This window comes from Phyllostomus hastatus, unplaced genomic scaffold, assembly GCF_019186645.2.
Source record: "Phyllostomus hastatus isolate PE091 unplaced genomic scaffold, TTU_PhHast_1.1 phas_contig_38, whole genome shotgun sequence".
NCBI lineage: Eukaryota > Metazoa > Chordata > Mammalia > Chiroptera > Phyllostomidae > Phyllostomus > Phyllostomus hastatus.
The window spans coordinates 9,519,013-9,532,186 of record NW_025333869.1 but is presented as its reverse complement, the minus strand read 5'-3'; the positions used below and the strand labels follow the sequence as shown (position 1 = coordinate 9,532,186).

The window sequence follows — 13,174 nt, the reverse complement described above, 5'->3', positions numbered from 1 at the left end:
AAGCTTTGATCCAACCTGTGAATCCATAAGCACATACAATTTTTAAAATATGAATTTAAAGTTCAAAGTTAATAAATGCATATACAATTATATTTAAATATTTTTAAATTTTCCCTTAAATAATAATTTATATACTCACAAAGGTGTCATGGAAGTTTAATATTCATATCCTAGGCAAAAATTGATTTATTGTTGGTATGGAACTTTGTATTTCAGTTACTCAGAAGTTTTCAATTTGAAATTCACTTTCGAAAAATACATTTTAAAAAATTCAATCACTATTTCCATATTTACTTACTTAATTTCCCTAAAACAACTAAAAATTAGTTCAGCTATAAAAAATATGAGGCACACATTAAGAAGAGACATATTTACCATCAAAAATTGTGGAATTTTTCACTACAAGAGTATTTTAAGGGCTAGATAATAAAAATAAAACAGGCAATACGTAGTAAATATTTTCATTTAAATAATAACATGAAATCCTCAGGAACACTGTTGTACATTATACCTATTTTACATAAGAGAAGAAATTAAGAATATAAATATTAAAGCCCAGTCACCAAAATTAAATTAATGTTTAGCAGAGACCATTGTTTATATGAACAATGTAAATAGGTAGAATCATTAATTTTATTTAACATAAAATACATTTTTGGCATATAATTATTTTTTAAATGAAAATTATCCATTTTAATTCATCCAATTCAGCCGTAGGAACAATATACGCCTCTTAAAAATTAAAGATTTACAGCTTAATATTAGAAATTCTCTCAATATAATACATAGAATATTCTGATCTGCACTGAATCACACTGTGCAATTACCTGAATCAATTACTTTATAGCTTATAATCAAGTCTAACTGGTCACAAAAATTCTTTAGTAAAAATATCACTGCAATTGTATGAAGCAAAGTTCTAAAATAAGATGAATGTAGTGATGGCCACAATCTTTTCAAAAAACAGAATGTAGAATTTTTTGTTTTCTAAACTATGAATTTGGTTTTCCAAAATTTGGTTCCCAAAAGCCAACTTCTAAATGTTACAACAGAGGTGGGACGTAATGAAAGTAAATTATTTAATGTAACTCTGAAGGAAAAAATAACTATCATAGATCTTAGTTTGAAAAATATATCTTGCATAAAAGATATTCAGAGTTACATGATAATGCTTACATCAAAGTTTATCAGTTAGCTAAAGGGAAAAAAAAATAAGAGGCAAGTAGAATGTAATACTTGCTTTCAACAAAGCAGACTGAGTAATATGTTCCAGTGTTAGGGTGGGATAAGAAAGAAATTGGGCCAAGCAAAAATTTCCCCTTGGACCTTCTACATAAACATCTATTTTAGTTTTGGACTGTTCACCAGTGTGCTCATGTGATGGTGAGAAGGAGATCTACCCACCCATAAAATGCTTCCCAGACCAGCAGGTCCTTGTCCTGTGGCTCTATAAAAACAATTCATCCTCTGAGGTCTCCCATGGGAGTATGGAAGAATAGAAAAATGAAATTCAAGTTGCATAACAAGATAAAGTATCCTAATAGGGCTCTTTATGGAGCTGAGTTACTCAAAAGCCATCTAAAAATACAGATTCTAGCTAAAAACACATGCACACATAAACAAGTATCTGTCTAGAAAATGTCTGTAAGAAGTCATAATGATCTTGCAGTTTATTGGCCCCATATACTGCCAGAATCAGGCTTTAGAAGGTCCTGGAAATCCTCAGCCCCTTTAGCTGTCTTTCCAAATAAAATCTTAATGAATATAGTTTAAGTCCTTTATTGGGCTCTGTAATCCCTTCAAGCAGTTGTTTTAAGTAACTTTTTATTTTGCTGGAAAATGTGGGAGGTTATTTTGATATTATCTAAGTAAAATCAGTGGGTAAATTCTGTTCACCACCAACCAAATGATGCTGCCTTCAGGAAGCTGTCAGAAAAAAAATTAAATGATACACCAAGAAAGCACGTTATAGGCATAAGCAAGGCCAGTCAGCACAGCTTGAACATGTTCTTTACGAGGAAGCTCCAAGCCACTTGGTGATTTCAAGTGTGAGTCAACAGAAGTTTTTCTTAATGGAAAGTCACAAGCTTCTGAAGAACTTCAAGTACAGTTTTATAACAAAAGTAATACTGCTCCTACATACATGTATATGAAAAACAACAGAATATTAAGTAACTGAATACCCATATCCACTCTCAGAGAACACATTTGTAATTTTTACAAAGGAAAGTTCCTAAAAGAGCAAACATTTAACTAATAATTTATTTACATAAATATATTTTTAAATATCAGGAAAATAAATGATCACAATATAGTTCTTGCTCTAGAACTAAAGGATAAACTGAATAGAGAGAAAACTGGCTCTCACTCTCAATCTTCTTATATTGTGCCTGGACAAATTTAATTTTAAACTTATTTTTTAGAAATAGCCTCAGGTCTTTTACACCACTAGTTCAAATAAAATGCTTTACATTATTTGCCATTGGCCTAAAAACAACCCAAGCTAAAGATTTAAGGGTACCTATTTGTTTTCATTATCCATTTTCTCTTAACCCCCAAATGATTAATAGTTCACCTGTGACAAATGATATCATTTTTTGAAATGTCAATGACATTAATAATTCAGTGGAAGATAAATATTCCAAAATTTATATTCAAAAATTTATGAAAAATAAATTATATTACTTAAATAACACAGCATTATGTGCAAAGCTTGTGTTTGAACATCAGGAGACTTCAGTCTTAGTTTTGGCTCCTCCACTTGCTATCTGAATAAACTTATGAACAGATTGCATTGCTCTGAACTTAAAATTCTACATCAGTAATATCAAAGCAAAATCAATGTCTACTGCAAAAGGTAAAAATCAGTGAAATTATGTAGGTAAAATATTTATAAATTGTAATGTGCTATATATAGTGTTAACTTTTATATTCATTATTCTTCAAATTAGAATTTATGAGGTGAGAGCTTACCTTTGTTTGAATCATGCCATAACGCTGTTCTCTCATTTGGGCCACTATATTTCTGATGTTGAACTGCAACAGGATGATAGTAATTTTATATTGTCCATATAGGGGAAAAACACAAATGTACAGATTGCCAAATGAGTATTCCATACTGCTCTCCAGTAAAAGAGATGTCAAGATTTAATCAGAAAGTTCTCATTTTCAGTTATAAGACAATGCACTATTTTTAACCTAGTGTAATGGATGAGGAAGACTTGTTTAAATGGGTTTCCAGGAAAAAGCAGGAAGCAATAATTTATAACAAGAAATGTTCTCCAAAAGAAATAACAACAAATTTTCCCCTGTGTATACTTTTTACTTTTCTGTTCTCCAAAGGGCGAACTTAAAGTAGCATTGTAATTCTGGAAAAGTCTGGAAGCATGGAAGACTTTTTCTGGCTATAATAGTAACACAGCTGTTTCTCATAAAAAGAGTCCTCTTAACCCAAATGGAGACCCTGAACAACATTTGGCTCAATACTAGATTCTGCGCATTTGCAGAGATCTACTCTACTCAGTGTAGTCACTGAGCTTGAGCAGGTCTGCAAAAGGCTGTTGCTGGTCCACAATGCAGTAAGCCCAGTAAGAGAGTTTCTAGTAAGTTTTAGAAACTCTCATTACAATCTGACACTGGTGCAGCATCAAGAGGTGTCATCAGTGGAACAGTACACAGACCAGCTAGGGTGTTGCTGAACTGGCCTGGAGGGTCATATGTAGTGCAAGCTGAAGACCAGTTACATCCAACAAGACCATGCTGACATCTGAAAATTTTGAGGTTTGTCAACCATAACCCCAAAGTATATAAAAAATCAGAGAAAATGTAAGCATTCCTTTATTTTTGTAAGTTATCATTTTATAATAATTTAAAATTTTAATTTAGGTTTTAAAATTTTTATATTGAATTATTCACAGTAAATTGCAAACATAAAATTTAAAGAGAAATTCTGTGTGTATTTCTCCTGTTTCCCCATATTATACCATCCAGGATAGTATAGTATAATATCCCAACCAGGAAATTGACACTAGTACAATCCACAAAGCTTATTCAGATTTTGCCTGTTTTATATGCAATCATTTGTGAGTGTGTGCACTTGTATGGCTGTGTGGTTCTGTGCAATATTATCATATGTAAAAATTTATGTAACTGCAACCATAATGAAGGTACCTAACTATTATACCATAAAACTTCCTATGCTATCTGTTAGGGCACCCAACCACCACAACCCCTAACCCTTGGCAACAGTAATATGTTCTCTGTCTCTATAGTTTATTTCAAGATTACATGGCTGGAATAAGGTACTGTCTAACCTTCTGAAACTGACTTTTTTCATTCAGCATAATTGCTTGAGACATATCAAAACTGTTGTATATATTAATAGTCCTTTTCTTCATATTGCCAGATAGTACTCTATGGTCTGGATATGTACCAATTTTTTAACCATCAACTTGTTGAAAGACATCTAGGTTGTTTCTAGTTTTTGGCTGTTATGAATAGATTTGCTGTGAACATTTGTGTACAGGTTTTGTGTTAATATAAGTTTTTGTTCCTCTGGGATAAATACCCAAAAGTGCTGTTGCTGTGTTTATACTGTTAAGTTTAGCTTATCTTTTTAAAAGAAATTGTAGCACTATTTTCCAGAGTGGGTATACCATTTTACATTCCCACAAGTGATGTATGATTAATCCAGTTTATTTAATCTTCACCAGAATTTGTTGAAGATTTTTATATCACTATTTTCATATTAGCCTTTCTGATAGATGTCCAGTGACATTTCATCATGGTTCTAATTTAATTTTCCTAAAGGCTAAAGAAGCTGAGCATCTTTTCATGTGCTTACTTGTCATCTATATATCCTTTATGCTGAAATTTCTCTTCATGTCTTTTACCCACTTTATAACTGGATTGTTTTTTTTTTTTGGATTTGTGTTTCAAAGGCTCTTCACATATTCTAGATGTAAGACCTTTGTGGATATACAGCTTTCAGTTTCTCCAAGTCTGCAGCTTGTATTTTCAATCCTCTTCATAGGGTCTTTTACAGAACAAATAATTTTCATTTTCTTTCCCCCTAATATCAGTGATGGCAAAATGTGTTCTCTCACCGCCTGTATTCAACACAGCACTTGAAGTTCTAGGTAGCACAGTAAGGTCAGAAAAAGAAATAAGAGGCATACAGGCTGGAAAGGAAGCCACAAGTCTGTCCTTATTTTTTGGATTGAATGATTGTCTATGTAGAAAATGCCAAGAAATCTAAAAACAAAACAGCACAGACAATCTTCCTAGAACTGAGTTTAACAAGATCAAAGGATATAAGATCTGCACATAAAAACTGCACTTCTACATAGTAACAATGAAATATGGAAACTGATAGTAAAAACACAATACCATTTACAATCACTCTGAAGAAAATGAAATAACTTGCCCTGGCTGGTGTGGCTCAGTGGATTTACTACCAGCCTGCAAAACAAAGGGTTGCAGGTTTGATTCCCAGTCAAGGTACATGCCTGGGTTGTGGGCCAGGTCCCCAGTAGAGGGCATGCAAGAAGCAACCACACATTGATGTTTCTCTCCCTCTCTTTCTCCCTCCCTTCACCTCTCTCTAAAAATAAATAAATAAAATCTAAAAAATTTTTAAAAAGACAATTAAATGTTTAACAAAGCATGTATAATATCTATATGCTGAAAATTATAAAATGCTAATGAGAGAAATCAAAGACCTAAATAAATGGACAGACATACCATATTCCTGGATTAAAAGATTCAAAATAGTCAAGATGTCAATTCTCACCAAATTGATCTAGATTTTAATAAATTCCTATAAAAATCTTGGCAAGGCTTTTTGTAGACAGAGACAAGCTAATTCTAAAATTTATGTGGGAAGGCACAGACCCTATAATCATTAAAACAATTTCAAAAAAAAGAAGAAGAATGTGTGAGGAATCACTCTACCTGATATAAGGACTTACTATGTAATTACAATAATGCAAAGTGTAGTATTGGCAAAAGAACACACATACAGATTAATTGAATAGATTACAGAACCATAACTAGTCCCATACAGACATGTCTAATGATTTCTGACAAATGTGCAAAAGCATTTCAATGAAGGAACAACAGCCTTTTCAATAAATGGTGCTGGAGCAATTGAACATCGGAAGGAAGGAAGGAAGGAAGGGAGGGAGGGAGGGAGAGAGGTAGATAGGTCAACCTTGACCTAAACCTCACACTTTTTACAAAAATTAACCCAAAATAAATTATGGACTTAAATGTAAAACATAAAACTACAGAACTTTCAGAAAATAGCAGAGGAAAAATTCTTTGAGATTTTGGCTGATGAATACTGACACTTTACACCAAAAGTAAGGTCCACCAAAGGAAGTATTGATAAAATAAAACCTCACTGAATTTTAAAACCATTGCTTCTTTGAAAGCCTGTTTTTTTTAATTTATAATTTAAGATTAGAAAAATTATGGAAATAAATTAGTATTTATTTAACCTCAATTTACTATTATTGGCAAAACAAGCTTCATTGGACTATCTTGTTACAAAATGATGATTATAGATGTACCTGAAGAGAAATGAAGACCCAAAAAGTTCATGTTAATTTTACCTGGTGTTATGATTCCTCACATATTGAGTTTTATAGCCATTATTTTTTTACAACAAATTTGACCATTTAATGAAATGGAAAACTTTTTAATCATATTCCATTTGAAGGTTAGATTATGACAAATCACATTATCTGAACAAACCAATTACTAGCAATACATTTGAATCAGTAATTAAAACACCTCCATAAAAAGCCTAGGCCTGGATAGATTTACAGGGGAATTCTAACAAATATTTTAAAAATGACTAGTACATATCCATCTCAACTAATCTATAAATTGAAGTTCACTTATGAATTTATTTTATGAGGCCAGCATTACTTTGATACCCAAACTAATGTAAGAGACTGCAGAGAGAGAGAGAGAGAGAGAGAGAGAGAGAGACTTATAGGCCGATATTCTTGATAAATGTACACACTGAAATTCTCAACAAAATAGTACCAAAACAAATTGAATAATATATTAAAATGATTCTACACCCTGATCAAGTGTGAATATACCAGTGATGCAAGAATGGCTCGACATCCAGGAAACAATTGATGTGATTCATCAATAAAAATATGCATATTCAAGAATTCAAGAGATACAGGAAAAGAAATAGAATACTATATGCGTTACTGATAAAAACATTTCAAAGAAGGCTTATAGAAGGAAACAATCTCAGCTTGACAAAGAGTATATATGACAACCTCGCCACTAGCTATATACTCAATTGTGAAACAATGAAAACTTTCTTTTTAAAATCAAAAACAAATGAAGAATGTCCACTTTCATTATGATTATTTGAAATAAAATTGGAATAATTAAACTACAGAGTGGAAAAATAAATAACAAATAACTTTAAAAAATTATTTTGTTATTCAAGTACAGTTGTCTGCATTTACCCCCCAACATTCGCCCCCCCAACCCAGCTATCCTCACCTCCCTCCCCTGCTTCCACCCAGCCTTGGTTTTGTCCGTGTGTCCTTTATAGTTGTTCCTGAAAATCATTCCAATCTTTCCCCCAGTTATCCCCTCCCACTTCCCCTCTGGTTACTGTCAGATTGTTCTTAATTTCAATGTCTCTGGTTATATTTTGCTTGCTTCTTTGTTTTGTTGATTAGGTTCCACTTAAAGGTGAGATCATATAGTATTTGTCCCTCACCACCTAGCTTATTTCACTTTGCACAATGCTCTCCATTTCCATCCATGCTCTCGCAAAGGGTAGCAACTCCTTCTTTCTTTCTGCTGCACAGTATTCCATTGTGTAAATGTAGCATAATTTTTTAACCCATTCATTTACTGATGAGCACTTAGGTTGCTTCCAGCACTTGGCTATTGCAAATTGTACTGCTATGAACATTGGGGTGCATAGGTTCTTATGGATTGGTGTCTCAGGGTTCTTAGGATATAATCCTAGCAGTGGAATTGCTGGGTCAAAAGGCAGTTCCATTTTTAGTTTTCTGAGGAAATTCTATACTGCTTTCCACAGTGGCTGCACCAGTCTGCATTCCCACCAACAGTGCACTAGGGCTCCCTTTTCTCCACATCCTCTCCAACACTTGTTTGCTGATTTGTTTATGGTGGGCATTCTGACTGGTATAAAGTGGTATCTCATTGTGATTTTAATTTGCATCTTTCTGTTGGCTAGTGATACTGAGCATCTTCATGTATCTCTGGATCCTCTGTATGTCTTCCTTGGAGAAGTGTCTGTTCAAGTCCTTTGCCCATTTTTTAATTGAGTTGTTTGTCTTCCTGCAGTGGAGTCGTGTGAGTTCTTCTTTTTCTATTTTTTTTATTTTAATCATTGTTCAAATACAGTTTCCTCCCTTTTACTCCCATTCCAGCCCACCCACCCAACCCTCCCCACTTCCCTCCCATTACCACCCTCCCCCTAGTTTTTGTCCATGTGTCCTTTAAATTTGTTCCTGTAAACCCTACCCATTCTCCCCTGAAATTCCCTCTTCTCTCCCCTCTGGTCACTGTCAGTCTGTCCTCTATTTCAGTGTCTTTGTTATATTTTGCTTGCTTTTTTGTTTTGTTGTTTAGGTTCCTGTTAAAGGTGAGATCATATGGTATTTGTCTTTCACTGCCTGGCTTATTTTGCTTAGCATAATGCTTTCCAGCTCCATCCAACCTGTTGCAAAGGGTAGGAGCTCCTTCTTTCTTTCTGCTGCATAGCATTCCACTGTGTAAATGTACCATAGTTTTTTGATCCATTCATTTACTGATGGGCATCTAGGTTGCTTCCAGCACTTGGCTATTGTAAACTGTGCTGCTATGAACATCAGGGTGCAAAGGTTATTTTGTATTGGTGTTTTAGTGTTCTTAGGATATAATCCCAGCAGTGGAATTGCAGGGTCAAAAGGCAGATCCATTTTTAGTTTTCTCAGGAAGTTCCATACTGCTTTCCATAGTGGTTGTACCAGTCTGCAGTCCCACCAACAGTGTTCTAGGGTCCCCTTTTCTCCACAACCTCTCCAAACTTGTTGTTTGTTTATGGCCATTCTGACTGGTGTGAAGTGGTATCTCATTGTGGCTTTAATTTGCATCTCTCTGATAGCTAGCGATATTAAACATCATTTCATGTGTCTTTGGATCTTCTGTATATCCTCCTTGGAGAAGTGTCTGTTCAAGTCCTTTGCCCATTTTTTAATTGGGTTGCTTATCTTCTTAGAGTGGAGTCCTGTAAGTTTTTTATATATTTTGGAGATTAAACCCTTGTCCAAGGTATCATTGGCTAATATGTTTTCTCATACAGTTGGTTCTCTTTTCATTCTAATGCTGTTTGCTTTAGCCTTGCAGAAGCTTTTTATTTTGATGAAGTCCCATTTGTTTATTCTTTCCTCTTTGTCCCTTGCTCTAGGGGACATATCAGTGAAATTATTGCTGCATTGAATATCTGAGATTTTCCTGCCTATATTTTCCTTTAGGACTTTTATGGTGTCATGACTTATATTTAAGTCTTTTATCCACCTTGAATTTATTTTTGTGTATGGTGTAAGTTGGTGGCTGAGTTTAATTTTTTTGCATGTAGCTGTCCAGATCTCCCAATACCATTTTTTGAAGCGTATAGCCATTATTGACTGTGAATTGCTAAAACCACACCTGTGTGAACTGCAAAGATGTACTAGCTAACAAAGGAAACCAACCATTAATGTTACTTGTCATGTACGTAAAAAATAATTTCAAAGACCAAAGGATTATTTTAAAGAATGCTAAATTAAAAACCCAACAGAAACTGATGTTCAATATTTCAAATAGCATTAATCTACTAGAGACTTACAAAACATCACTTTGAATTGCTAAGACTAAAAACCCATGTACAATTGCCAAGACAATGGTAGAACACTGTATTGTTTTCTTGAAAATGCTGAGTAAATACAGGGATGAGCAAAGTAGGTTCACAGTTGTGAGTCTAAAAAATAGAGTTGTTCCTGTATTATTATTTATTGATTACTGTATTATTATTATTAACTTATTTTTCCCACCACTGTATGTGGCTAAAAAGAGTTCAAGTACCATTTTCTTTTTTTAAAGTAAATTTATTGATTATGCTATTGCAGTTGTCCCATTTTTTTCTCTCCTTTATTCCTCTATGCCCTGCAACCTTCCCTCCCACCAGCACACGCCCCATGCCACTGCAACCCTTAGTTCATTTCCATGGGTCATACATACAAGTTCTTTTGCTTCTCCATTACCTATACTATTCTTAACCTCCCTCTGTCTATTTTGTACCTACCATTTATGCTTCCTATTCCCTATACCTTTTGTCCCACTATAGCTCCTCTTCCTCCCCACTGACAACCCTCCATGTGATCTCCATTTCTGTGATTCTGTTCCTGTTCTAGTTGTTTGTTTAGCTTATTTCTGTTTTTTTTTTGTTTTTGTTTTTTAGGTTTGGTTGTTAATAGTTGTGAGTTTGTTATCATTTTACTGTTCATAGTTTTGATCATTTTATTTTTCTTAGGTAAGTCTCTTTAACATTTCACATAATAAGGGCTTGGCAATGATAAACTACTTTAACTTGATCTTATCTGGGGAGCACTTTATCTGCCCTTTCATTCTAAATGATAGCTTTGCTGGATAGAGCAATCTTGGATGTAGGTCCTTGCCTTCCATGACTTTGAATACTTCTTTCTAGCCCCTTCTTGCCTGTAAGGTTTCTTTGGAGAAATCAGCTTATAGTCTTATGGGAACTCCTTTACAGGTAACTGTCTCCTTTTCTCTAGCTGCTTTTAGGATTCTCTCCTTATCTTTAATCTTGGGTAACTTCATGATGATGTGTCTTGGTGTGTTTCTCTTAGAGTCCAGCTTCTTTAAGACCCTGATCTTTGTGGACTTCCTGGAGGTCTATTTCCTTTGCCAGATTGGGAAATTTCTCTTTCATTGTTTTTTGAAATAAGTTTTCAATTTCTTGCTTTTCCTCTTCTCTTCCTGGCACCCCTATAATTTGGATGTTGGAACATTTAAAGTTTTTCCTGAGGTTCCTAAGCCTGTCAATTTTTTGAATTCTTGTTTCTTCATTCTGTTCTGATTGAATATTTATTTCTTCCTTCTGCTCCAAATCATTATGTGAGTCTTTGTTTCCTACCCTTCATTGTTGGGTCCCTGTACATTTTCTTTTATTTCACTTTGCATAGCCTTCACTTTTTCCTCTACTTTGTGACCATACTCAACCATTTCTGTGAGCACCCTGATTACCAGTGCTTTGAAATCTGCATCTGAGATGTTGGCTAGCTCTTCATTACTTAGATGTTTTTCAGGAGTTTTGATCTGTTCTCTCATTTGGGCCATAGTTCTTTGCTTTGGAGCTCCTGTCATAACGGGTGGAGCCTTAGGTATTCACCAGGGCAGGGCAACCCACATTGCTGTGTTGTGGTGCTATATTTGGGGAAGGGATTCACAGAGGGAACAATGCTACTTATTTGGTTCTTGCCTCACTTTCAGTCACTTTCCACACCACCCACAAGCAAATCAGGCTGTTCTGGTGCTGATTCCTGGGTGGGTGGGTGTGTGTATGTTCTAGGACCCTGTGGTCTCTCCAATGAACTCTCCTGTGAGGCTGGAAGTGTCTCCTGAATTTTCAACCCTGAAAGATTTTTATAGCCAGAGGTTTTGAGATTTTCTTTTCCTGTACTGAAACCCCAGGTTGCACAGTCTGTCTCACTCCCCAGTTGTTCCTCCCAGTCTATCCACACACAAATGTGGGACTACCCAGTCCACCAGCCACTGCCTCACCCACCTGGATCCTCCAGCTGTGCCTTGCTGTTCATCTTCTCCCACCCCTGCTGCCCATCTCTGCCCCTCCTACCAGTTTGGATAAATATTTCTTCTTTAACTCCTTGCTTGTCAGACTGCCATACAGTTCAATTTTCTGGCAGCTCTGGTTATATTTTGTTTCTAAATTTATTGTTGTCCTTCTTTTGGTTGTGTGAGGAAGCAATGGGTATATACCTATGCCTCCATCTTGACCAGAAGTCTAGCACTAAAATACCATTTTCTAATGACACCCCAGCTTGATGAATTCAGGGACTGTTTAATGGAATGGAGTGGTACTAATTTATGAAACAAAAGTAGCAATTTATTTACTATTGAAACTTAATGAACCATAGGTATTGCTTACATAGTGATTCTTTCAGTATATATGTGATTTGAACATGATGAAATACAAAGGAATAATTCCTTTTTGCAGTTTGATTACTGACAGACACTACTAATTCTAAACAGTATAAAATGCAAAGCACTAACTATGCATTGTCAACAAATGTCATTTGAAGTTTTAATTTTGTGTACAATTATGTACTGGTAGTAGAGCTTCAAAGACTGGAAAACAGTTGCAGGTAGTTACAGAGACTTAAAAAAAGTAAACATACCTGCTTGATAAACTAAATGGTGTGCTTAGTGAGTGGTATAGTAAGAATTTGGATCAGTCAATTCATGATGTGATCATATGGTAATTGACAGTTAACAACTGTTACTGTAAGCTGCAGATGGTGAGAAGGGAAAGTTCTGTGTAGAATGAGAAATCTTAACATTTCCAAAGGTTCAGGGATTTTTAAGCAGCCTTGGTTAAAAAATGAAAATGGCTATAAAAATAACAATGAAAAGAAATAGGTGGTTACATATTTTCAGATTTTCATATCCTTTAGAATCATAATTAGGCTGGTGAGTAGCTTACAGCATGTGAGACTTCCCCATGTGAGTTCAACATCATGCACACTGGTCTATGGCTGCTCGACACCACCAAAACACTGGGCTTGCTCTTGGATGGTATGGCAATGCATCAAACTGCCTTGAGTGTTTCCAAATGCTTACTCTCAATTTCTATAAACTTATGTTGCCGCAGATAACAAACATCCACAGACTGATGCTGATCTGAGACCACATTTTGAGTAGCTCTAGTAGCTCTACAAAATTTCTAGAGAGGGACATTAGTAAGAATATTTGACAGTTTAAGACTCTATTGGAAAGCCAATAAGGAAATGATGGATGTGCTGCCTATTTTTGAACCACTATATTTCATAAAACTAAGAATCCTTGATTATAAAATGCATACTTTTATGCACCTCCCAAAAAAACC

At 34.9% G+C, this 13,174-nt stretch overlaps 1 protein-coding gene across 1 annotated transcript in view; it reads right to left on the bottom strand.

The window, feature by feature from the left end:
- Nucleotides 1–2,069: 2,069 nt before the first annotated feature.
- The window catches only part of PTPN20 (protein tyrosine phosphatase non-receptor type 20), a 178,348-nt gene continuing 167,243 nt past the window's right edge, over nt 2,070–13,174 (bottom strand). The window contains exons 11-12 of the mRNA XM_045842425.1: nt 2,974–3,036; nt 2,070–2,135 (exon numbers count right to left, since the gene is read on the bottom strand). Of these exons, the coding sequence (XP_045698381.1) occupies nt 2,070–2,135; nt 2,974–3,036 (129 nt within the window). The remainder of the gene's footprint in view (nt 2,136–2,973; nt 3,037–13,174) is intronic.